At 49.7% G+C, this 25000-nt stretch overlaps 7 protein-coding genes across 9 annotated transcripts in view; 4 read left to right on the top strand and 3 right to left on the bottom strand.

Annotated features, from left to right (window-relative positions):
- Nucleotides 1–3502: 3502 nt before the first annotated feature.
- On the bottom strand, nt 3503–10389 carry LOC125948135 (TWiK family of potassium channels protein 7). Its single transcript, XM_049673949.1, has 6 exons — nt 9703–10389; nt 5818–6103; nt 5536–5700; nt 5255–5455; nt 5061–5176; nt 3503–4964 (listed from the first exon to the last, which is right to left on the bottom strand). Exons 1-6 carry the CDS (start codon nt 9964–9966, stop codon nt 4686–4688), a joined length of 1311 nt encoding a protein of 436 aa, XP_049529906.1. The 5' UTR covers nt 9967–10389; the 3' UTR covers nt 3503–4685.
- A 2180-nt stretch (nt 10390–12569) lies between these two features.
- On the top strand, nt 12570–15167 carry LOC125960010 (rabenosyn-5). Of its 2 annotated transcripts, XM_049693239.1 has the most exons (3): nt 12570–12687; nt 12764–13190; nt 13271–15167. In XM_049693239.1, the coding sequence occupies exon 3, from the start codon at nt 13308–13310 to the stop codon at nt 15009–15011; it is 1704 nt and encodes a 567-aa protein (XP_049549196.1). In that variant the 5' UTR covers nt 12570–12687; nt 12764–13190; nt 13271–13307; the 3' UTR covers nt 15012–15167. The 2 variants fall into 2 exon arrangements, with proteins under 2 accessions (XP_049549196.1, XP_049549106.1); XM_049693149.1 differs by having other exon boundaries at nt 12764–15167.
- A 45-nt stretch (nt 15168–15212) lies between these two features.
- On the bottom strand, nt 15213–16080 carry LOC125949356 (acyl-CoA-binding protein). The gene is made up of 2 exons (XM_049676363.1): nt 15921–16080; nt 15213–15844 (listed from the first exon to the last, which is right to left on the bottom strand). Exons 1-2 carry the CDS (start codon nt 15933–15935, stop codon nt 15593–15595), a joined length of 267 nt encoding a protein of 88 aa, XP_049532320.1. The 5' UTR covers nt 15936–16080; the 3' UTR covers nt 15213–15592.
- Nucleotides 15841–19884, top strand: LOC125959878 (uncharacterized). The gene is made up of 3 exons (XM_049692897.1): nt 15841–16530; nt 16584–17377; nt 17473–19884. The coding sequence occupies exons 2-3, from the start codon at nt 16590–16592 to the stop codon at nt 18530–18532; spliced, it is 1848 nt and encodes a 615-aa protein (XP_049548854.1). The 5' UTR covers nt 15841–16530; nt 16584–16589; the 3' UTR covers nt 18533–19884.
- Nucleotides 19885–20002: 118 nt separating this feature from the next.
- The window catches only part of LOC125949247 (uncharacterized), a 6744-nt gene continuing 1746 nt past the window's right edge, over nt 20003–25000 (bottom strand). The window contains exons 1-3 of one of the 2 annotated variants that reach the window (XM_049676235.1): nt 21167–21428; nt 20546–20796; nt 20015–20464 (exon numbers count right to left, since the gene is read on the bottom strand). In XM_049676235.1, coding sequence (XP_049532192.1) covers nt 20249–20464; nt 20546–20796; nt 21167–21296 — 597 coding nt within the window. In that variant the 5' untranslated portion in view covers nt 21297–21428 and the 3' untranslated portion in view covers nt 20015–20248. Of the gene's footprint in view, nt 20465–20545; nt 20797–21166; nt 21429–25000 lie in introns of those variants that run through there. The other variant, XM_049676149.1, reaches the window with a different exon arrangement.
- Nucleotides 21499–24134, top strand: LOC125948200 (STAM-binding protein-like). The gene is made up of 4 exons (XM_049674074.1): nt 21499–23003; nt 23071–23183; nt 23263–23362; nt 23433–24134. The coding sequence occupies exons 1-4, from the start codon at nt 22011–22013 to the stop codon at nt 23490–23492; spliced, it is 1266 nt and encodes a 421-aa protein (XP_049530031.1). The 5' UTR covers nt 21499–22010; the 3' UTR covers nt 23493–24134.
- The window catches only part of LOC125959801 (calcium-binding mitochondrial carrier protein Aralar1), an 8631-nt gene continuing 7888 nt past the window's right edge, over nt 24258–25000 (top strand). Inside the window, exon 1 of the mRNA XM_049692784.1 lies at nt 24258–25000. This exon is cut by the window's right edge and continues 277 nt beyond it. The gene's annotated coding sequence lies outside the window, so the exon portion shown is untranslated.

The raw sequence follows: 25000 nt of genomic DNA, 5'->3' as shown, positions 1-25000 counted from the left end.
GCTGGGGTTTTTTTGTCGTGCAAATCGCTGTTCACATGAGCGGCATGTAAATGGGGCTGCTTAGCGCTACCGCCCACCGCCCCTGCCCTATCCCCGCACCGTCCGGAACTCTTTGGTGTGTCCGGAACTGAACGGACGTGGTTGAACTCGCGGCTTACCCGGCGGTTTGTATTTTCGCCGTTCAGCCTGTAGGCCAGTAATGGGAGTTCGTGCGCGACCACCCTAATGGTCCCGCGAGACAGATAAAGAGAGAGCGAGATAGAGAGAGAGAGAGAGCAAGAGAGAGCGAGCGAGTGCGCGAGAGAGTGGAATAATCCAATAATCCCCAAGCCACTACGACCGAAACAGTGCGTCATGTGCGTGGTGCACAATTACGGAGTGCACCCCTCCCCACCCCACAGTCTAGCGGCGCTCCGTTGACCTAGGTGGAGGATGCAACCTTACGAAACCGCTTGCGCGCGCGCGCGGGCTCGTAATTGGAACTTTTCCACTCCACTCAACAGAACACTCTTCCGATCACAGTGTGTCTGCGTGTGTGTTGACTAAGGCATCAGCAAGGGCCTCGGGATGGAAAAGTACGCCCGGAGCGAGAGCCGCCGCCGCCGTCGCTCCGGAGACGCCATTTTTGGAGTCCGGTCCACTGTCGGTCCACGGACTCTCGATCGGTCAGCTGTTGACCCGCGTTGCTCGTTTGTTGTTGTGAAACGCCTCCTGGTCTGTTGATGCTGTTGCTGCTGCTGCTGCTGCTGCTCCACTTCTTGCATCTTCTCGGAGATACTTGCAAACATGCAGACACACACACGAGTGCTCAGGCCCTTCGGTCATTGAGAACGATATCCAGCTGAAAGGCGGGGGAGGAGCAGAGAGGCAGAAGAAAGCGAGTAGCAGACCAAACGCGAGAGAGTGAAAGAGAGAGAGAGAGAGAGAGAGAGAGAGAGAGAGAGAGAGGGCAGCGGGGTGCAGCGTGGAGCAACAACCGCCGGGTTATGGTAGCCGGTTTTGCACGCCGTTCGGCCCCAATGTCCAGGCTTGTTTTCCATTTCTATTGACTGCTGGCGTGACTGCCGCTGCTGCTGCCGCTGCTGCTGCCGCTGCTGCTGCCGCTGCCGCATCTCGCTCGCGATCTTGCGCGAACAGCAAACGCGTTGCATCAGGTCAATCCGCCTGCCCGTGCACGGATTTCGTTTGATGCAACCAACGACTACCAACATCGGTCCCGATCGATCGAGTGGCCAGCTAGCCAGCCATAGCTTGGCTCTTAGGCTTGGCTAGGGCGGATTGCCGAGTAGCGTTTCTCAATCTTCACCACTACCACCACCACCACCACCACCGGTGCTCTCGCGCCCACTTCAACCTATAGCCGACCAGGGACAGCACTGACTGCACTTTCCCTTTTTTCTCGCACGTCAGATCCTTTGCATCCTTTGGCGATCACTCGTTATCTCTTTCACATTTTCTTTTTTATCTCTCTCTCTCTCTCTCTCTCTCTCTCTTTCTTTCTATCTCTCGCTCTATTGTTGTCTGTCTTTCCGAGGAATGGCGCAGAGCACTCACTGGCTCTGGAGAACTTCATCTCCTGCTAACGAAAGGATCCTTCCGGTTGCTTTCAACTGCTTCCAAGTATTTACCGACAGGAGGTGAAACAGGAGGTTTTGGCAACTCATCGCCCCACAAATACGTAGGAAGAATGGAGTATGTGGTACAGGCGAAGACGGCGAAGCTCTCTTGTCTTGTCTCTGCTGCTGGGAAGGCTCGAAAAGGCAGTCCCGCTGCCTGCCAGCCAGGTGCTTCTGGTGTGTTCTGCGCGCGGTGTGCAAGCAAATCCCTTTCACCTCACCCATTAGCCATAGAACCGGTGGTAGGGGAACCGGTGGTAGGGAACGTGCGGTGGCCGGGATTGCAGGGCCCGGATCGTGAAGCTTCTCGGAGTCGCGGGCTGGCTGGCTGGCTGGCAAGTCATCAATTGGAACATTTGCGTACGCATTAATGTCGCACGTCGCGATGGCGTCATCACCCGGCGATGGGTGTGTATTTGTGTGTGTGTGTGCACCATGCGTGCACCGGCGTGCCCTACATGAGGCAAGAGGCGTGCAATGAGCGTGCGAAGGAAGTGTGAGGCGAGGGAGGGGGTGGTCTAATCACTAGCCCAGGCCCAGGTGTCCCAGTTTTTTTAGTACACACATCGCACAGCATCGCGATAATACCGCGACCGATCCATCGAGCAGGTGGTAGCAGCATCAGCCACCAGCAGTCATCAGTAGAGGCGAGTGCTGCTTGCAGTGGCAAACTACACGCCTGGACTTTCCGTTCCTAACACCGTTTTTTTTGGCACACACACACACACACACTGCAGCAGCAGCAGCAGCACATATATACCCGTCTACCCGGTGGTCCAATCATTCTGCGCGTCTCCAGCGGGTCCAGCCAGTGGTGCTGCTGGTGAAGGAAACTGGTTTCCCGCGGCTGCCGCAGATCTTTAATAGACAGGTCTGGCAACCGCAAAATGATGCGCGAGCACTGGAGGGAGCAACACCTCGGCTCAGTTGCCGTGCCGCGACTCCCGTTTTATTGCGATATACCTGGCGGCGGGGAGATAGTTGACCTATCAATTTCGACGATGATCGTCGTCATCGGCAAATGGTATGTGCATGCATGCACGGTGCACGGTGCACGGTGCAAACCCCAGAACAGAACAGAATACCAGAATACCGTTGTCTATGGGTCGATTTGTGAATGGGGGGCGTACCACAATATCTGTATTTTATCATCTCATTTCGTTCTTACTATTAGTCCCTTGTACGCTCATTAGCGAATTACTCCAAGGTACATTGGTACATTAAGGTATATAGGTACTTACAGTGACCGGCATAAGTAAAAGCCCACCCCTAGATTTTTGTAGATTTTCGACTGTAAATCCTACATTTTCCATCGTATCCGGCAAGTGTAGTGGTTTTCTTAAAGCTTGAACATTCCTCTTTCAGTTTCACTAGCTTTCATCTCGATTGGATTGATAACAATTTTTTGATAATTGCTTAAATAAGAGATGGTCGATCACAGTTGTGACAAAAGTAAAAGCCCACTTTACAATAAATATTATTGTGACTCTTATAAAGCCCTTTGGTTACTATATCTTTGTTGGGCCTTTAGTTTACATCTGTTTTAAAGTTTTAGGGTCCCCCCCCCCCTCTCCCATTATTGGTTGCAGTAATTTAATCCATCAATCGTAGTAGTTCCAGTAGTAAGTCGATTGGGCACGGGTTTTCGCTAAAGAAATGGGTGTATGGGAGGAAAAGAAATCGTTGCATGCCTGAAATCTTCTTATGCAGCATTGATTCAATCATGTGTCTCAACAGATATTAGCAGAAAAAATATTATTAGTAGGGGATGCCTTTATGCCATCATGACTAATCACCAATGTTCATCAGATTAGTAAATGAGATATAAAACCAGACGTTCTGGGAAGACGAATGATCGAACAAATGATAAAAACCATTCCGGAGATTAGGAAATCATTAGAATTAACTATCTGTTCCATCATGAAAACCCTGTCGCTGTCTATTTTGAAGCAAACTATGCCACATTAGAATAGCTCTACATGAGTACAAGAGTGCGTATGCTAAAACTCTTCCGTTTATAAGCCAAAAATAGGGTTAAACGTTTGAATTTCACCCGGAAATGTGTAACCAAGTTAAAAGAAGGCTAGAGCAATGTTCTATAGTCTGACGAATCATAAATGGAAACATTTAATATACATTATTACGAAAGAGATTGGCGGAAAATAAACCATGGTTTGCAAGAACGTAATGTACTGGTCATAATCAAGCACGGTGGTGGTAGTATGAAGTTACGGGGTGGATTTTCCATGGCTCTTGTGGACAATTTAAAGAAAATGATGGTATTATGGCGGGCGAAAATTATGTTGACACCCTTAATAACTATTTGATGGACTCAGTACGAATAAGCCCATTTAAAAGCACTTTTGTTATGCAACAGGGCAGTGAACCTAAGCATGCTGCTAAAATAACTAATATTTTTTAATGTTCCCGTGTCACTCCCCTTCTCAAATGGCCTTCTCAAAGCCACGATTTTTAACGGATCAAGAATTTGTGGGAAATTTTAGATAAAAATTTCATTAAGAATTATGTTATTATCAAAATAATTATTTTTTTGGAAGTTATTCAACAAGTTTGAACCTCAATACACCTGAAATCGTGTAGACGTCATGCCAAAACACCTGTAACTTAAAATCTGAGCTAAGGATGGACCATATTAATTGTTAGGGAAATTTCATTGTAGGTGGGCTTTTACTTTTGTCACATCTGTGATCGACCATCTCTCGTTTAAACATTTATCAAAAAATTGTTATCAATCCAATCGAGATGAAAGCTAGTGAAACTGAAAGAGGAATGTTAAACCTTCAAGAAAACCACAACACTTGCCGGATACGATAGAAAATGTAGGATTTATAGTCAAAAATCTACAAAAATCAAGGGGTGGGCTTTTACTTATGCCGGTCACTGTAGGGCGGTACATTAAGGCGATAATATCAGGGCGATCGGAAAGAAAAAGTGTGGGAGTGTGACTCGGGAACTGGAGTAGTAGTAGGTCGGTACTATGTGGTGACAAACGGCGTTGTTGACAGCTGCGACCGCCTGCGACTGCCTTGTGGAACTGGTTGACTACTACTAGACCGACGACTCGTAGATGACGATCTGTAGCACCTTTGGTGGTCCGCCCGGTTCCTGGCTGTCCTGCTTCTCCTTGATGTCCTGCAGGATCGCGTTGGTGATGGCCTCGAGGGCGGCCATCTCCTTCGCGGCCGCCTTCTTGTTGCCGTGGCGCCGCGGCATCGACACCACGGTCAGTACGCGGCGCAGATCGTTGTGCAGGGCCGCCACATCGATACCGGTGCCGGCCGATTCGCCCAACCGCCGTAACGTGTCCGCCAGCGGTCCGGACAGTGCCTGGCGCATAGAGGAAGAAGAATGGATGGATACGTCTGAATGCTGTATGTCGTGCTGATCGAACGCACTGTGCCTTGGACTGTGGTCGACACATACCTGGAGCTTCTGCCAGCTTTGCGCGTACTGGCGGCGGACCAGCTCGATGATGGTGCTGGTCAGTGCCAGCCCAACAAGGATGTACAGCGTGCACAACAGCATGTAGTTCGGTTTGCCTAAGTGGGGTGGGAGGGATGGAGGGAGTTAGTAGCTACGCTCGGAGAGCTCCGGTATTCCCCCGGACTACTACGTACTGGGCACCAGATCGCCGAAACCGATGGTCGTCATCGTGATGAAGCAGAAGTAGTAACCATCGAAGAAGCTCCAGTCCTCCTCCCACAGCAGCAGCAGCCCGGTACCGGCGGCCAGGTAGACGAGGAGAAAGCCCACCGAACCGACCGCGTACAGCCACTTCTTGTCCGTCTTCATCTTGATGCCGGTATCGGGGCAAAACCCTAGCCAAAACCATAGACAAGACAGAGGCGTTAGACATCAGCTCTGTTCCTCTGTTCCAGGGCTTCCCGGGCTCACTCACTGGCCAGCCGGAGCGCGGGTATGTTTTTCGCCAGCGTCGAGACGATACCGGCAAACAGCCGGCCCCAATCGGCGATCACCGTCAGCGTGAAGGGGATACCGATCAGCGCGAACAGCATGCAGAACACGCGCCCACCCTCCGTCACCGGCACAATGTTACCATAACCTAGCACCAACGATGAGCAGCAACATGAGCAGTGGGGAGAGTGTTAGTGTTAGGTTACCTCCCTTCCACGGACTCGGACCCTCTCGCGCGGTCCCGGTCATGCCACGTGCCACGTACCGATAGTCGTTATGACGGTCGAGGCAAAGAAGACGGCCTGCAGCAGGCTCCACTTCTCCACGGCCACCGGGAAGTGCTGTTCGGCATCGATCAGGATGCCACCCTGGGCCGCATCCTGCACCACCTGCTCGTACCTCTCCAGCTCGAGCTCGAACAGCCGCTCCAGGTTGCGGACGTCCGTGTTGTTGACGATCGAGTAGATGAACTGGTGCCGATGCTCGACCAGCGACTCCCGCAATCCCTGTGTCCGGGCCAGCTCGGCCGGACGCTCCAGCTTCTGGAACACCTACACCGCGCAGCAAAGGGGTTGGTGGAGCAAGGAAACGAAGAAGAAGAAGAAGAAGAAGAAGAAGAAGAAGAAGAAAAAGAAGAAAAGACTAACGTCAAAAAACAAGGCTGAACGTCACGACAAAGTCGCACCTCGCAACAGCAACAACAACAACCACCCCACAAAACACGACAGCAACAGGAAGCGGCAGGTCTGACCCCGGTGCGCCGTTCCATTCCCCCCTCCCCCTCCCCCTACTTGTCTACTCCACTCCACCACACCTCTTGGTGGGAATGACTTTCGATTTGTGGTGTCACCGGCAACCGTTCATGTGCGGCCCATCCCCTAATGGCCGCGCATCTGCCATGTGCGGCCGTGAGGTTTTGCATTTACATGAGTCCGCCATTGAGCCCCGGGGGGGGGATACACACGCACAAGGAATGGGAGCAGTTTGCACGCGGGGGGTGATTTCCATAAGCCAACGCGCGGGGCCAAACCCAAACCCAAAGTGGTGGCTAACCGATCGCGGCGCCAATTTGCGCCTCGTCGGCGCACCGTTAATGACGTGTCCGTGCGTACGTGTGTGTGTGTGTGTGTGTGTCTTTCAAACGAAAGAAAATGCGGTACGGCGATTCGATTTTGATTCGAGGGTTCCCGGGGGTTAGGGACCGGCCGCTGCGCTAATCCAGCAGAGTCGATCTAAGCATGAGACGCGGCGGCGGCGGGTGTTGCGTCAGCCTCCACCTCCGGTGTACGTGTCCCTGGCCCGTGCGTCATATTGATGCGAGGGATCGGTGAAGATCGTGGAATATTCTGGCGGCCGCGGTGCGCGTGCTTCACTTCAATCACTGCCCCCGGGTAATTAGTGCTGCTGTGTGTATGGATGTGTGCGTGTGTGTCTTGAAGGGATTTGTAAAACTGGCACTGGAGCGACAGAGAGAGAAAGAGAGAGAAGAGAGATTGCACAAGTGATTGCGTGGCCGCTTGCCAATCTGCTGCGTGAGCTTGCAGCTGGTCTTTGGTAATAGCTGCTGTTGCTGCTGCTGCTGCTTTGGTGCTGTCACCGGGCCAGCCTGCCAGCCAACCAGCTCACAGTGTGCCAGTCCCACCTCTTCTTCTTCTTCATCTTCTTCTTCTTCAGCGTCTCTTCTTTTAGCGACATATTGACCTTCTCCCCTCCCTCTCGACTTGACGGTTTCCCTTTTTCTGGACTGCTCTGGTCTGTGCCGCGCACGTTCGTGCCCCTCTCCTCCCCCCCAGAACAAATAATTAGATTCAAAGTTAGCAGTAGCCATAGCAAAGCGACGAGCGTGCACTCGATTGGCCGTTTGGCAAAAAACGAGGCGCAAGAAATAACAAACCAGGCAGATCGGTGAGCAGCTCGACCGCGGCCGACCGTATACCGATGGTGGGGGTAGGAGGGGGGGGGGGAGGGTATGTTTTTTCCTGGAGAAATGTGGGAGCGAGGCAGGGAGAGGAGGTTGTAAAAATAAACTAACAAATCAGCGCCGGTTGCCACACGCCGGTCTGTGCATTTAGCTTCAAAGCGAGCGTGTACCGGATGCCGACTGGTCGACCAATGGTGGTGAGAGGGTGGAGAAGAGGGTGTCTAGGAAGTAGCCGCTTTGATCTTCTCTCTCACTCACACACACACACACACACACACACACATGCAGACACTACATCTTTTTTCCCTTTCCCTTCATATCCTCCGTCGTTTGCGAAAAGACGCCATCCATTGGGGGGAGGGGAATGCCTTTTTTGGGCGCAACCATGCGCCTCCATCTAGCCCCGCGGCGTACGACGATGACGGCAGCGACCATGATCCAACCTATAGTGCCCAACATATCCTAACTAACGAGCAATCATTAGGGAGCCAAGTGTCAGGCAGACTTTTTACCGCGCAACATTGGTTCCGCAGCGTTCCTGCCAGAGGCTGTCCAGCGAGCAGGCTGTTAGGAAGCGGGGTGCGTCAATAAAAAAGCCCGCACAAACCAAAAACACACACACACACGTGCGTATCCTGCCAGCTAATGGGATCGCAAACAGAATCACGCAAAATGTGTTATGGTCAGCGTCGTAGCGCGTATCCGTCCGGAAAGGGGTTATGAGGTTTGCCAAAACCGTGCGCCACACACACACACACACACACACGCGCAAATGGTTGTCGCCCTTAAGGGTAGTTGGGGGGTGTTCGCTTGTTTTTTTTTAATATCACTTCCTTTTCAAACATAAACTATGCGCGCGTGTGTGTGTGTGTGTGTGTGTGTGTGTGTGTGTGTGTGCATGCTGGGTGTTTTGGGGCCGGAAGGAAATTTATGACCATTTGCCCGGCCCCGGGGTCTGGGTTTGGGCTCGTTAAGGGTGCGCTCGTTAAGGATGCGGATGCGGTAGAAACCGCCATCGGGATTTTATAACATTATTAGCAGTACGACCACCAAGCGTTTGTTCCGTTGCCTAAGTGCGCCTCATCGTACCATCGCCTTTAGCGCATGATAAGGAACCACCCGGTCCCGACCGAACACACCACCACGCCACCGGCCGGTACTGGTTAGCGGACAATAGGCCTCAAAAGTTTCTCGAAAATGATGCCCCAACGAATTCCTACTATTTTTCTCCGCTCCCGTTTCTTCCGTTTTGTTTTTTTTTGTTTTTGCATATTTCCACATCCCAACCCCGCAACCCCTTCCCATTCCTCCAGCCCATCCCTTAAGCATACGCACACTGCTTCGGCGTAGACGGAACGACCCACGACCGCGTATTACGAATGGCCATTTATATGCTCACGATGTTGCTGCTGCTGTTTATGGGGATTTGGGGTTGGGGTTGAGGTTGGGGATGGGGATGAGGATGATGCTGTTTTGCTGGCGATGCTCGCTCTGCACAAACACATAGGCAGACACACAGCCCCCGTAGCTATGGAATTACACTGGGATTATGGGGTGGGCGAGGAAATGTGATGTGATGATGGAGAACCGGGCCACCGGGGTAGAGGGAGAAAGAGGGGTGGTCATTTCGTCGTTCGGATGTGGTTATTTTTAGCAACCGCCGAGAACTGAGTCGAGATCTCCCATGTGCTCTCTTTCTTTCTCTCTCTTTCTCTCTCTCTCTCTCTTCTGTCTCTCTCTCTCTCTCCCTCTCTCTCTCTTTCTCTCGGCGCTCTCACGTTGCAGGCGCACGCATGGCGCACTCTTCGCCCGATTTATCGCGGCCGTTGGGTCCCGATGCTGCGTGCGACATACACACACACGGGCCAGATCACAGGGACCACCAACGCTGCTCGGTTGGTGAAAACGGTAAATGTCACGCAATGCCGGGTTGTTAGGCGACGCGCGTTCCGATTTCGATGAGCGTATCGCGCGCGCATCCTTCCAGTGATCTCCTCCAGCTCCAGCAGCCGGCTCCGGACTTGGCAGTTCCGAGGGGGGAAGACAACACGAGTGACAACCGGGGCGTAAAAAGACGTGCCAGTGCCCGGGTATCACGTTTACGACCCACGACGACGACGGTGGAGTTTCTGCTCCCATTTCGCTTAATCGAACCATTGTTCCGTGGCGTTCCTCTTTCTTCCACCTCCCCCCTCCCCCCTACCCCCAAACCCCCCTTCTATTGCTTACGTAGCCACCGGTGCCACAGTAGACGGCGAGCGAAACCAGCAGTCCAAGGTGCGACAGGACCTTCTTGATGTGCCACCGAGCACAAAAGCGCCCGAAGCGATCGGCCAGCGATGACGATGGCGACGGCGAAGGTTGCTCGCCCCCGCCCTCACCCTCCTTCTGGGTCAGGTCGATTTTCTGGAAGTGCTCCTGTAGCACCTGCAGCTGGTCGCCACCCTTCGCCGTACGTCCATTCGTCGGTGGTGGTGGTTGGGAGGAAGCCATTGTTGATCGCGTGTTTCAACCCCGGTCCCGGAGGAGGAGGAGTTGGGGGGGAGGGGCTACGTCTGTCGATTGATTGTGATCACGGGAGTCAGTAAGGGACACGGACACGGCACTTGCTGGGTGTTACTTTTTCACGAAACTAGCGTACAACTCTACCTACACACACACATACACACCGTGTGTGACACGGTAAAAGTCACGCAAAAGACACAATCCGATCCTCCACCGACGATTTGAGGATTTAAGATGATTCGGAGAATCAGCTGCTAGCTGTCTGGTTTTGCTGCTCCTGCTGCTTCTTACTCGGTACGGGAAGTGAGGGTGTGAGGTGGAGAGTTGAGGAAAGAAGGGTGGCCGATCCGTTTAGTGAGCGGGCGAGTGTTTTTTGGGAACAGCGCAGCGCGTCATCCGCATCCACATCCCGCGAACGGTTGCCCGATACTACCCGAATGTGTATCCGCGCTGCGGCTTGGGTCGTATCTTCAGGATCGAAGATGCCCGTCCCACTTCCCGCTCGCCACATCCCTGCCCCCTCCCCTCCCCCTTTCCCCTTCATTCACCCCCTTCTATTCCTTTAACCCGCCGAGAAGATCCGATTTCGCTCGCGCGCCCACCGCATTCATGATAAGCCCGCCCGGGGCCGCCGAGTGAACGAGCCGCTTTTCCTCGCCCTCACACGATTTTTCCGCGCACGATGCACGGTGCGGCTGTGGTCGTGGCGATGGTCACCCAAATCTGCTGAGGATGCGACGAGCGAGCTCGTGTGCTCGTCAGTTATCCGGCGAATGATGGTCGAAGAGAACGAGAGAATGTATGTCTGTGTGTGTGTTTGTGTGAATGAAAGAGAGACCATGGGAAGGGGTGAAGGGTGGGGAGGGGGGTATTTTCCCACCATATGGTGGGTGGGTGGATGGTGGACCAGAGGTGTGGTGGCCTCGGGATTCTCACACGAAGAGTATTCACTGTCGGGCCTTAGTGTTAGGCGAGGGCGAACGCCGCAACCGTTAACCTCACTGCGGAAAAGCTGAATTCATCGCCGCCGGTTCGCTTGTTCGTCTTTTTCGGTTCCGATGTCCTTAGCCTACGCTTTGGACTCCAAAGGGCCTTGAGCCATGCAACTGGCGTTAGATAAAACAAACAAAAAACTGTTCCGTATGTTCCCCGACCGGCCAAGAAACTAAACCGGTGAATTAGAATTTCACTTGCTCCAGCCAGCGCTTAGCGCGAGGTTAGCGCGGCAGCTCGCCTTTGATGTTAAGCAAAAGCCGACGACTGCAACCGCCAAGGGGGGGGGGGGGGGGGGGTGTTTAATGATATTTATGACCCACCGCACATTGCCAGTTATTGGGTTTTCGAATGAAAAACAGGGGAGCTTCCTTATTCAGCAGCCACAGCATCCTTATGCTACGCTATGTAACAGGACGTAACGCGGCCTTCCAGCGGTAGTACAACGAGTATTATGTCACACAGCATGCTAAAGGCTTTAAGTTCCTTTACATACTTTATTGCACAATGACGGTCAACATGCTCTTAATTATCTTTGCTGTGCTAATATTGGGGCTGAGCTAAAGATATACCATGAAAATAGTGACGTTAACGACTGGACCGAGTCACTGGTTAAGTCTTAAAACAAAAAGAAATCAAATTCATGCTCGTTGTAGAAAGGACATTTCACACTGAAGAACAATCCATTTCTATTTGCTATTTATGCCATTCGACAGTAGCCGTGGCCACACGGGGCGAAAATTTGCGCGCAAATTTGCACATTAATGCCAAAATGTTTTCGCTTCGTGTGGCAGGGGTAAAAACCCGAAAATTTATGCCGAAATGTCAAACGTATTGTTTACATCTGTATTTTGGCCGCTGAAGTTGATTTCCGAATAAATTTTGCAGTTTTTAACGATTTTGTTGCTGTTGCTGTTATATTTATATTAAAAATGCAAAAACAATACGAAAAGAACCTACATTTTCGTAAATAAAGCGTTCGATAGCGTCAAGGGTTCACCGAAAAAGTCCGCGGACGTATAAAAGTTTGACAGCGTGTAAGGGTTAAGCGAAACCGTTTTGGCATTAATTTTTTCGTTTGCGCTAGGGTTTTCGCCCCGTCTGGCACCGCCTAGTGAGCTACAGCGTGTTGAAAACGGCAATCAACAACGAAAATGTTCGATACAGTACACACTTTTTCTTAGCTGAAAGTGAACATGCAAGGCAGGTCGATTGAATTTAGCACACTGTATCAAATCATAGTTTCGCTTTTGTCGAATTCGTTGCTGGATTCTTGATGTTAAAAATGTTTCCCGTGCCTCAAACAATACAAAACGATCGTTACCATGTGTTGATGAGGCGCAAATGGTGATCAAACCTGCCCCAGCGGTCAAGTAGGTTCTACAGAGTGTTTTCTAGCTTAAAGTTCCATAATAATGTGAATGAGTTGTTTTCCTACAGTCAAACACTAAATTAAGATATTTGCTCACAGCTTCTCTCAACCGGTTGCTTGAGAACGATTGCTTGAGTTTTTCGCCGATAAGAAACAAACGTAAAAAAAGCAACCTTGCAGCAAAACAATTGTTAGTCGTATCATCGAAAGTATTTTAAATGATGCCATGAATCTCATTTAACAATAATGAATTACTTTTTCCCCAACCCAATATTTGCAGGAGAAGAAGACATGAAACAATACCCCAATACAATAGAAGTCGCATATTCCGATACTTTTCAAAGGTAACTGCTCAGGGGTGCACAGAATTCTGCCAGTATCGTTTCTGATCATTTTCTTGTGATTTCGCCTCAATTTCAGTGAAGCGTTATGCTCAACCGTTTCGGGAAGCGTTTCAACGCGTTTCTTAAGCCCACCACAGACCGCAAACGTTCCGCAAGCACCGTAACCGGTGTGTGGAAAGCTTTACACAAACGCTCAAATGTTCGCCTTCTTAATAAGCTTCATTGTTAGGGGTTGTAAAGCGGTCTTTTAAAGACACAAATGTTGACAGGCTTGTTTTGGTGTTTCCTTGCAGAAAATCTTGACCCGTTTCTAGGAATGTTGAGACGAAAGTTGTTAGCTGCTCGGCGGTGTAAATCCCAACCGAATTAATGACCGAATCGACGGAACGTGTATGTAGTCCTTTGTAAAAGATTGCTAATGCTGTTGCGAGTTTGAGTAACCAAACAGGAACAGGGCCAGCGGACAAAACCTCAAGCGAATCCTCTGCCCCAGTGAAGACTTGGTAGGTGTTCGGACGTGCCACGATAAGAAGTTTGACCATCAAATTAGAAGAAGGCTAATACGCAACGTTTATTGAGGTAGTGCATGGATACGAAAGCTTAGTCTCACCGCTGGTCAAATGTCAAATTCTTTGCGCGAACCGAACGATGATGGAACATCTGTGATGCGTGACATTCAACCAGCTTCCCAATCGTTGTCGGTATCGGCTTCCGCAGCATCTGTCGGCTCCTCTGGATTGTTCGGCACGATGAGTGCATACGGAACAGCGGATGTGGATGGCGGAAGCGAAATACTGGAGGGCTTCCTGTGCCCGATCTGCAAATGCGATCTACGCACGCCGGAGCGACTGACAGTGCATGTCGAGCAGGAGCACTCGGAGGAGCAGGATTTACTAAAGTCGCTTCGCGAAATCTTTAGCTTCGCCAAGAAGAAGATCCTGAACCTGGACGAGACGGCAAACGAGCTGGTAACGAAAGGGTTGGACTCGGTGGGACGCCACCCGCCTGACAGCTATCGTCCAGCGATGGCATCTGGCAGCAACATGAACCCGCTGCTGAGCGGTAATCAGAGCGTTGGTACCATACGCGATCATTTGCCGTTCTTCAAAGCTGTACGCAGTCCGCGCCTCGAGCGCTACGCATCCGAGACCAACAAACTCATCATCAGACTGGACAAGTTGCTCGACCGCTGTCCGCTCGAGCCGGACCTGAAGAAGCGACACGAGCAGAGCAAGGTACCGTGGATCGATGGTAAGTTGGTAAAACTGTGCCCAAGCTGCGCGAAGGGATTCGGCATTACTCGCCGGCAGCACCACTGTCGCGTCTGTGGGTCCGTGATGTGCGATGGATGCTCCCGCTATCTCAGCTTCGAAGATGCGCGTAACATTGTGCAGCCTAACAGCAGCAGCAGCAGCAGCAGCGGCACCAATGATGTACCGATTACCGTGCAAACAGCAAACGACACCGGTGCAGGTGCAGCGACCGAAACGACCAACTTCCGGGTGTGCGAACACTGTCTGCACCTGCTGATGAACCGGATGGAGATGCAGGATTCCCGACTGGATCGGCCTCCGATCACCAAATTTTATGAGCGCTTGTGCCGCGAGCGGGAGGATATCGAGCCAGAGCTGCCGCTGTATCAACGGATGCTGGACAGCTTGTACGAGGGTAACGTCGTGTATCGGCTATCGGACGCATCGGGGCTGCGGGAGAAGATTGGCCGCAGTGCAGAGCGGCTGGACGGAGTAAGCAAGGCGGTACTGGCGCTACCATTTGCACCGGGCAGCCGCGAGGATGCACTGCGAAAAGCAATCCGCCTGGCGTGCATTGCGTATATTAAGGAGCGAATGCTCTCGCTACCGCCACTACCAGTTGAGGCGGAAATAAAGCGCATACAGCAGCAACGACGGCAGGAGACAGCACGGCGGCTCGAGCAGGAGCGATTGATGGCTCTCGAGGCTTACGAACGCTATGAGCAGTTGGCCGGCGATAACGCATTCTCCGCTCCCCACAACAGCAGCTCAAGCTCCTCCAGTACGGCGTCTACCGCCGAGATGACGAATGGACGTTTTGGTATCATATCGACGATGGACAACTGGAGTGGTACCCTGGCCGACACGGTGACGGATAACTCGGGTGCCGATCCGCTCATAGACCAGATTAACATCGTGAAGGGTTACATTAAACAGGCACGCGATGCCCGCCGCCTCGAAGAAGTTGCCACGCTCGAACAGAACCTGAGCGAGCTCATGCAAGAGTTTTCCCGCAGACAGCGTTCGTCATCCGTACCAGTCGATCCTGCTGCATCTGGCGCGAACGCCTGATAACTAACCTAGCGTCCCGCTCTGGTTCTAAGGTTGGTTTTATGTGGCTAATCATTAGACAGCTGATAGTTACTACTGCTGATGACCGGCACCAGCCCAGTGATCCGAGTGAAAGGTTGCGAGCTCGTCGCTGTAATGAAGCCACTTTTTTCCTATCTAAATTAAACAAAAAGCCGAAGAAACCGCTTGTAAGCAGCCATCTATGTACGTGCAGCGCATACTAACTAAATTTATTTCTTCTTAAGATGAACATTGCGAACTACATACCAGTTTCATCTTCCAAACCTATATCGTTTCTGATAACTGAGAATTCTTGGAATAAAGAGATTAAAAAAGTTTATCGAAAAAGAATACAGTGCTTCACAATCAGTTCAAAGTAATACAATCCTGAATATGCAAACGGCTACACTAACCGCTAATGGTCGTAATCATTCCTTTTTTCTTTTTCAATGAGACATCCCTTTCATAGGGAGACGTTAGCATTACTCTGCCTATGGCGTTCGAATTTGTGCATGTTAGTTTTACTTGCTTTCTAGTCACTGGCGGGAATCGAGTTGAGAGAGGCGGGCTCTTCCAGCGTTCTAAAGTCCGTGCTTTTCGATCAGCTGCCGCACCTTCTCGACGTAGGCTTGCTTGGCCGCCTCCTGGCTGGTACCCTTCCGGCTGTTCCAGGCTTCCCACTTCGATTTACCCTTAAAGTCCAGGAAGCCAGGTTTTTCAGTGTTGCAGTCTCCTACGGTGGCCTGCTTGTACAGACCGTAAATCTCGAGCAGATCCGCATCGGCAGGTGTCGTCTTGAGCACCTTCACATCTTCCACCGCTTTCTCAAAATCCTGCCCGCCACAAAGAAGAAAAGCTATTAATATCGGCATCGGCAACGGATGAAGCGCATCCGTCCGTTCCTCTTACCTGTTCCAGCGACATGTTTCACGTTAATTATCTCCCGGTGGAGTTTTTGATAAAACCTTCCTCAGAGCTAATCAGGCAAGAAAACGTGTCTTTAATCGGCAAGACTGCAAGAGTGACAGAGATAGGCAGTGTGAAGGTGAAAAGAATATCTGTTCGGTTCCTGTTTGCCAAAAAGGGGAGGTTGGTCAGATCCGTATTGCGTTAAGGGTTGATTGTTTCACTGCCAGTAACGTCTTCTGCCTAACGCTATTCTGACGTTGCTGGATATTCTGGCCGAATTCTTGTCTTTGCTTGCTAATTTTGATTTGGTATTTCTTTTGCCAGCGACCGGTGCATCGGCAGGTGTTCAAAAGAAATAAGGTAACAAGCAAATAAGATTATTTCCATTAAACTCATGGGCCAAACAGCGTAGTTTCCGTTGATTTAAACGAGTTAAGCCTTTGGCAGCCGGTTTTATGTTAACCGTGCAGACGACCGTTTGTCAGTTTGACTTATGCTCGATAGACGGCTGTGAATGTGTGCGTGACGCCGCCCGAAACGCGTTACCGTCGTCATTTTGTATTTGTAGCGCGCTTTCATCCCACGCCGCAAATAAAGTGCGAAACTTCAGGTAAAAAATATTCTGCTCTCAAATATTCAACTAATAATTGTTTGCTGGTGTAGATTGTCATGGGTGATACAGACGACAGTGGTCAGTCGCCGTTGTGGCACGAATTTGACCAGTTTCTGGCGTACATCGAGGTAAATCCTGGCCATCGCCCGCTAGCGTTGGAGCCGGGAGTCGGCGGCGCCAGCAGCACCGACGCGATGGACGTGTTAGAGGTTAGGTCGGTCGATTGGGAAACGGCACAGAATGTTGATGAGATACAAGCCGGTCTGCTAGCTTCACAAGACATGATGAATGAACCCATGGATTGCGAAAATGGCGGTGTATTTGACTCGTGGGACAATTTCTCCGATGCTTTGCTCGAGACGACGTTGAATGCCCCGCCGACCCAGAGCGCTAAGGCCGGTTACGCCAACGATTTTCAAGAATCGATCGCTGTAACTACGGAAATGGAAACGTCGGTCGTCGAAAAGCCAACGATTAAAGAAATAGCGACAAACGGTGGAACGGTCAGCGTACTGAACAATGATGGTAAACGGAAACGTAAGCGGGCCGTGGATAAAAGTTCGATCAAACTGCTGATAAAGTTAGCGTCCAGTATTGCCGATCTGCAGCCGACAGACGACACGTTCGATGAAAAACGAGACTCACAGAAGAAACTTAAATCGAACGCGGTTGAGGAAGTTGAGCATTATTTCAGTAAGCCGCTTGGCGACGATTCGGCTGGAGACTCTAAGCTACATTCGGACAATACTTTAGTAGCATTTACAGTGTCGGATTTCGATGCGATCTGCAAGTTGGCGATTACCCATGCCGCATTAGAAGATCGCACTGTACGCCCATTGCCAAGGTACGTACTCCATTCGGTTCGATATCAATACTCGTTTTAGATTGTAATCGATTAATGATTGTTTTTTGGTCATCGTAATTCTCCCACGTATACAGAGTGAAGCTAAAGCCTCAGCCGGCGCCTGTATGTAATTCCGATTCGAAACCGGCCGCAAGGTATCACATTGTGGAACTATACCGCGGGATGCCAAAATCAAGTAAAAACATGTTAAAAGCGCAAGGCTTGCAGCCAGCCCCACCAATTCAAAAGCGAAAGCAAACGGAAAAAGATTCTGTGGAGGTTGTACAGCGAAAGAGAAAAAAACCAGACATACCAATGCCGCTTCATGCAGCTAGCAATAGAAAAAATCGTGTTACGAGTGCCGTACCTATGATACCCAGGATTGCAGGACAGCATATGAATACTCGTGCAAGTAATATGGATGCCATGCCCTCAACCAGCGGAACAACTGGATCCGCAGAAGCAGAATTGCCCAAACAGTCGGTCGATGGCCGGCGTCATCCAAATGTTCCTTCGAAGTACCGCTGCGGCACATGCCACAAAATCTACCTAGGAAAACGTATGCAACGTCATCAGTTCACAAATCCGACCCATCGCACGGTGGCACAGATGGAGGATGAGATTTCAAAAAGTATCCAAGAAGATAATGTACAGCCATCGATCTCTACGGAACTGACACTAACCGGAAAAGATAAAGGACAACAGACAGGTCGACTGAATCAACTAATTCAAATTGTCTCGGCTGAACCGGAACCCAACCGTACCCGATTGATGCAGGAGTTTTGGCAGCAAATGCGTGATTTGACACCGAATCTCACTGACGTCGCGATGACGGAGGCCGATCCCAAAGTTTTTGCGCAAGATTTGGGCAATCCAAACATCGGTCAAATCGAACAACCCAAAACGCTGCACCAGAACGTACAACATATGATGCAGTTTGACCAGGATAATTCTGCTCCCGGTGGTCCGGTGATGGGAGGTGGCTTGGTACGACCGAATGTACCCCGAGCGGTGAATGCAGCGCCTCTTGGAAGAATGGATACTCCGGCTGCACTGCCAAACGTTAGTATTTTAGATGAACTGTTGGCTACGTCCGGTATACAATTGTTGGACGACCTCAGTGTTTTGGAACTAGATCAGCATGATCTTTTCTAGTTTCTTACTTGCTTTGGGATTTTTTTCGGAGAACAGCTAAGAATGCCAGTCAACCCATGAACTTTTTTTTGACTGGCAGGCTCAGCGAAATAATTGTTGAAGTAAACACACTTTATCGTATAGTATGTTCCCATGTGCCATAAGATGCACGCAATGTGAACCTGTACCTGAATTTGCAGTGCTATCCAGAGTTAAAAAAACAGCAGTTTATTGTTTGCATGTTTTGGGAGCTTGTCAGCAGTTGCAATTGGCAAAGGCACACACTGTATGCATGTGTTAACTGTCGGTTACGACAAATTGAAGTACTTCTGAGAGTGGTTGATAGGAAAGCGAAAGAAGTATTATAATTGAATAAGTGCGCTAAAGTATAAAACACGTGAACTTAACTGCTGAACCTTAACTCTGATCTGAACCGTTTGAAGTTAATGGTAGACTACAGAACGGAAGCAATTAGATTGCTTTCATTCGAATGTGATCCTAGAAGATGATTGTTCCTTTAGAGTTGCGGCAAGAGATAAATGTTCGGTTGATTTGAGATGAAATAAGATTCAAAATTTCAATTGATTGTCAACAGAAGATTGAGTATGTTTTGGCTCTCCGATTCCAGTTAGTTATGAGAAATATCAGTACATTGATAACATCCATTCCTCCTGAAATTTTTATGGCGGTAGGGAATGGCTTAAACAGATAAGGCAGCAGAATTATAAAACATTGAAGTAATTAGTTTCAAAAGGCGATGGATTGAACGAATAGTATTAGCAATTACTTTATAGTTTTTAGATTGATCTCTTGGCCGATTCCGGTTTCTTAATTAATATACGATACAACATACTTTTCTTTATGTAAAATTCCTTGCTGTGAGGATTAGCAAGTATGTGTAATATCAATGCATTGATAACATCAATTCCTTTAGAGATGTTGATAATGGCGGTTCAAACGCTAGGCAACAGAATGATTACATTGCGGAAATTTACTATGTTTGATTTGAAGTAGCGACCCGCGAACGAACAGTTACAGTGAAATAGACGGTTAGTCGATTTCTGTCGCAGGAGGATTTGAACTTACAATTGATTAGCCTAGGTCAGATGAAGGTTTTACACTTGATGTGGGCTAGTCTACTAGAAGGCAAAGTTTGAATTGGTTTTGAATTCAATTGATCATTTTTGGGAAAAAAAATCAGTTCATCAGTTTACATCCACTTCTGTGACGTTGAAGATAGTAGTGAAAAGTGGTTTGGTTGCATCCAAGCCAGTAGAACTATTGCATTGGGCAAGTATTGAACTAATTTGTAAAACCGAAGGCTACAACGAATGGTATTAGCATTTATGTGTTTGGTTAGATTGATCTCCCCATTGATTCCGGACTATGATTGAATAAAAAAAAGTAATAAAAAGGTGATGATATTGGGTGTTGGTTCTAAGGTTTACTGTTGTCACGACTGTTTAGTAATGAAACAAACATCTTTCGCTAGCACGTGGACTTGTGCTTCATATTTTATTAGATTGCGCGCTCTCCCGACTAACAAAAGCGAAAATTGTTGCGCCCGATATAGCTCGCGCGGGCGTCATCGCGACGCCGAAGGTAATTTTGAACAATGAATGTAAATCGCACCGCCGTGGATGTTATGAACGGGTGCTTTTACAATGTTGCATCGCTGCACTAACTATCCGCAAGACATGTTCTCCTCGTTCTTCTAGCAGCATCACTCTGAATGTGCTACTGCTTTTGGTTTTCTGCCGTGGTGCGCTGCTGAAGCAGCTGAATGCGATGCAGATTGACGCAATCGGTAAATTGTTGGACCTCATTGGCGCACCGCAGTGTCTCAGAGGGATTCGCACGATAACACTCGATCACCTTAGCCTTGAGGTCCTGGCACGGTGGCAGTTGCTGACGGACCGTTGACGTTTCGAATCGTTTCTTAACATCGGTTACCTATTACCAAAAAAGATTGCGGACAAAGAAATGGTTACACAAAACGGGGTATATGCGTAACATGGCAAGATTGAACCTTACCGCTGCGTTATATTCCTTCTCGAGGACCTGATTAGTCTGCTTCAGGTTTGCCTCGAGTGCCTTCATGCGTTTCGTCCAGTAGATATCATTTTCGCGCAGCTCCCGTTCCTTCTCTTGGCGTACCTGCAACGAGGTAAGGGGCAGCTCGCCGTGAAACACTGATGCAGCCGATGGCGCAGGGTTCGGGTACGAGCTGGGACCGAGCCCGGCTCTAGCATCGGTACCCTCGGCAGCAGATTGCGGCGACGCGTCTTGTTTTGTGCAACCGAGAAAGAGAAAAGTATTATAATTTATAATATTGTGCACCATCTCATCCACCTTCTTGACAACATAGCATCGGATAATTCCGAGGTGGTTTTTTTCGTTTTTCTATTCCTCATCTATTGCATAACCAGAGCACCCAAGCCAGATGTGCATCCTAGCAGCGGATCAGCTGGAGCATAATATCTAGAAGGCTGTGAGTTGGCGTACCACCTCCGACCACCGGGAATCGGGTTCGGGCGGCTGTCGCATCCGTCTAGGGGCGCACTATTGACAATCCGATCAGGTGTTTTTGGAGGGGTGACGACGCGGGCAGGATGCTGGCACAGGAAATCGTTTCGGCGCGCACGCTCAACTCACCCGGTTTCTCCGACTGCGAAGACGATGATGAACTGTTTTTCATCCGCTTGACGACATCGTCGGAGATATCGATCAGGCCAGTTGTATTGGGTATTACAACCGACCGGGCGTTGCTAGAGGCGGCCCCCATAGTATTATGGCTGAGCAGCGCGAGCCGAACTACTTTCCTTGATCAGTTTTCCGTTCAGCTCGGTGTTTGATTTCCTGAAACCTTCTTCCAAACCTCCGCACTCCTGCTCAAATGTCACTGACAGCTCCCGGTGACGCAACGGCACCGAACGTTTGACAGTTAGCATGAAAAAAACTCTTCACCATATGTACACCCAGTCGTCACGCAGCTTAAAACACAGCAGAGGTGTTACAATAACATAGCGTTTCGTGTTTATTTCGATCAACTTTGCACTATCGGCAAATTGTAGCAGATATGTTCTGCATATTTTCCAATCTTGAAATCATCCGTCTTCTGTGTCCCACACAAACTGTATAGTGGATGTTTTGTATCGTTTGGCAAAACAAAATCATCGATGCAGAGGAAGTACTAGTAAAAAGAGCACAGCGTATCACCTCGGCAGCTAGATACACGTCAAAGTCAGAGCAGCATTTTATCGCTAGAAATGGGAGTTTGAATTGCATATCGTAGTTGGCGCAGCTTCATAGGACTCGGGCGGAGATTCGATAGGCAACTATGACGCATCCTGAAGATAAGTTGCGGAACACACCACTGTAACATAGTCCAACGGCATAGGCTACGAGCGAGAGCTACCCAAACGCCCTCCCCACCCAGTCCGGGGAAAGGAAAATTGGGCAAAGCAAATAGCGAAACGAACTACATACCCACGCTGCAATGGCACAAAAGCAGGCGCAATCGGTCGTGCCGTTGTCGGCGATCGAACCACACCAACGGATACAGAAGCTCGTCGCGGATAGTCAACGGGTTTCGATTGATCCGACAATGCCAATTAACCGGTACTATCGCTCTGGAAGCCAAATCGTCGAGACGGCGGATCGGTCGTTGCGCGAGGGTAAGCTAGAGAAGGCGTTCACCTTCTACCTTCGGTTCGTGACCATCTTCGTAGAGCTGATACTGCAGCACCCGGGGTACCGGTCGGTGCTGCCACAGGATAAACAACAGACGAAGGCCAAAATCAAGGAGATTATGCCGAAGGCGGAAGTCATACGCAAGAAACTGCTCGCGATGTATACGGCGGAATATGAGCGCTACCTGGTGCAGGCACAGCAAACAGCACGAGAGGCAAAGGAAGCCGAACGGGAGGAACAGGAACGAGCGGCTCAGGAGAAAGCGTTAGACCATTCATCTTCGGTTGCTGCGAACGTGTCACCGGCACCATCGGCACCGAGCTACATTTCTGTAATCAGCGAACAGGACGTTAAGATGATGGATCAAGTGTTCTATCCGAGCGAGTTTCTAACCGACCGTACTCGCATCAGCGGTCAATCGGGCGGTGGGGGACTCTTGCTGCCGGATGCCAATCGAAAAGTGGACCGATCCCTTAAACCGTCGTCGCCGTCGGTACCATCGGTGTCAACGGTGCCATCGGCCCAGACAGCGGCTATCACCTCTGCAACCGGCTTTCGCGCGATTACCGTACCGTCGAACACGATGCGCAAATTCTTGGCCGTGGCGGCAGCCAACACCCAGGCCAACCTGGAAACGTGTGCCATTCTCGCAGGTACCTTACGCCAATCCGCCTTCTACATAACGCATGTGATCTTTCCGAAGCAGACCGGCACGGCCGATAGCTGCAATACGATGAACGAGGAAGAGATAGCGGACGTACAGGATCGTCACAATCTGATCACTCTCGGATGGATACACGTATGTGTTTTTGGGCGCGAACGGTTATGGACTAGCGTGTTGTCATTAATCTTTCTTCTATCACTAGACGCATCCCTCACAAACGGCTTTTCTGTCGTCGGTAGATCTGCACACGCACTGTTCCTACCAGCTAATGCTGGAGGAAGCGATCGCTATCGTTTGTTCTCCAAAGCACCAAGAGTAAGTGTTTACTCTACTTACGTACATTTCCGTATGTTTCATTGATGCTAATTATTCGTTCTATTTACTATGATCGTAGAACCGGATTCTTCAACCTTACACCAGTGGGTATGGATTCCATTTCCCAGTGTCGTCAAACTGGCTTTCATCCGCACTCCTCTGCCTCGCCTCTGTTTGCCGTAAGCTCTCTTTGGCAGATTCACATCATCATCAGCCTGTAAGCAGTAATTCTTTTTCGCTCGTTTGCAGGAAGCTCAACACATCATTCTGAGCGATGCAGTCGCTGTCGATACGATTGACCTCCGATGAATTCGCTCTCGCTTTCTATGTTTTTTTTGTTTTGTCTGTTGCGATTTTGCTTTTTTCTCACTTGTTTTTGAGATTGTAAATACGCTTCGATATCGCTTTGGAGATATTAGGTATATATCATATACGCGCCTATTGATTCAGAGAGCCGTATGTATATTTACAGAAATGTTAGCACGATCTACTACGCCACAATGTTTTTTTTTTCGAATTGCCGCGACACATTGCAGCAAGCTTTGTCTGTTTTTCGCACTGGCTAGCCGTCCGGTTCACGAAGCTGGCAAAAAATAAGCATATTTTATGAGCGTGCTGCTAACCCACTATATAGTGCTGATGAATGTACCAAACTGGATCAGAGCAAAAAATATATTATACTGATTGAGCACTATGCCGTTGAAAGGCTCGAGGAAGCAAATCGAAGTCATTGTTGGTTTCGGGTGCTGTTTACTCCTAAATGTTTCAAAGTGATCAAACAGAGGAAGTGGGAGCGCGAAAGAGATCTCTAATTAAATTATTTTTGAATGAAATTTAACTGTTTAAAGTGCCTCAGCGCTGGATACTGGTGAACGCTACGAGTGACTGTTCTTTTCTTTTTTGCGCTACCTTAATACAATCTACGCAATAAAAAGGTATTTGATCTGTGTACATGAATGTTTTAAATTTGAACTCCATGCAAGACCGTTAACTCAAACGACAATATGCGAACACTATAAATCCAACGTGCATAGAGCGAAGTAGATTCAATGCCTCAGCAAGAAGCTTGGAATACTAGCTGAACAGCTGACATTTCAATTGCGATCCTGCGGATAGGTTGCTTTTATTGTGGCTACAGAGACATGACCCCCATAGGGAAGGGGTTTGGGAAGCGGGAGGGGCACAGTAGCAAATACACGACACGAGATTTGCGGCCGATTAGCCCGCATTTGACATAACCCTGTACGTATGAGCGAGAGCCAGAGCCGGAGCCAAAGAGCGAAAAAGAGAACCAAGATGGCTGATGACAGTTGCAACAAATCCGCGCATACAGACGGTGGGGGCCTCCAGCGGCAGTCCAAGTACACCACAAAATACATGCTGGTACTTTAAGTAAACAGCCAAACGATTTAGTCACCGTCTGCCGTGATCAAGGGACAGTGTGTACGCTGAAAAACGACGAAATAGATCCAGGTTTCCTCTCGGTGGTAGGACCTTCCAGCAGCTTGCGGCTGCGGAGTGCACATCATCTTGCCTGCTCACTGCTGGAGTATCGACTGACATGATTCGACTGACGAGTCGCGACGAGCACAGTACAGAACAGCGCGCCGCGTGTTGACTTTTGTCGACGACGACGCTGCTATCGCTCCCCCGACGACCGACTCCGGCCGGTCATCATCCACATCCGAAAGGGGAACATCAAGAGGTTTATAATCCTATGATTAGTGTACACCCTGCCAGCGACCCGTCCGGAGCTTTGTCCTCGTCTGTTGCCGTTGTTGTTGTTGTTGTTGTGTTTTTTGCGTGTGACGTGCGTG

Source organism: Anopheles darlingi, chromosome X (assembly GCF_943734745.1).
Source record: "Anopheles darlingi chromosome X, idAnoDarlMG_H_01, whole genome shotgun sequence".
Taxonomy (NCBI): Eukaryota; Metazoa; Arthropoda; class Insecta; order Diptera; family Culicidae; genus Anopheles; species Anopheles darlingi.
The sequence above is the reverse complement of the archived record's forward strand: the minus strand, read 5'-3'. Positions and strand labels throughout refer to the sequence as shown.

Coding starts and splice junctions, on each gene's coding strand:
- LOC125948135 (XM_049673949.1), bottom strand. CDS start 9,966: ATGGCTTCCTCCCAACCACCACCACCGACGAATGGACGTACGGCGAAG. Junction 5,701..5,817: donor GACCGTCATAACGACTATCG/GTACGTGGCACG, acceptor CGTTGGTGCTAG/GTTATGGTAACATTGTGCCG. Junction 5,177..5,254: donor TTTCGGCGATCTGGTGCCCA/GTACGTAGTAGT, acceptor CACCCCACTTAG/GCAAACCGAACTACATGCTG.
- LOC125960010 (XM_049693239.1), top strand. CDS start 13,308: ATGTCAAATTCTTTGCGCGAACCGAACGATGATGGAACATCTGTGATG.
- LOC125959878 (XM_049692897.1), top strand. CDS start 16,590: ATGGGTGATACAGACGACAGTGGTCAGTCGCCGTTGTGGCACGAATTT. Junction 17,378..17,472: donor ACTGTACGCCCATTGCCAAG/GTACGTACTCCA, acceptor CCACGTATACAG/AGTGAAGCTAAAGCCTCAGC.
- LOC125948200 (XM_049674074.1), top strand. CDS start 22,011: ATGGCACAAAAGCAGGCGCAATCGGTCGTGCCGTTGTCGGCGATCGAA. Junction 23,004..23,070: donor TCACTCTCGGATGGATACAC/GTATGTGTTTTT, acceptor TTCTATCACTAG/ACGCATCCCTCACAAACGGC. Junction 23,184..23,262: donor TGTTCTCCAAAGCACCAAGA/GTAAGTGTTTAC, acceptor CTATGATCGTAG/AACCGGATTCTTCAACCTTA.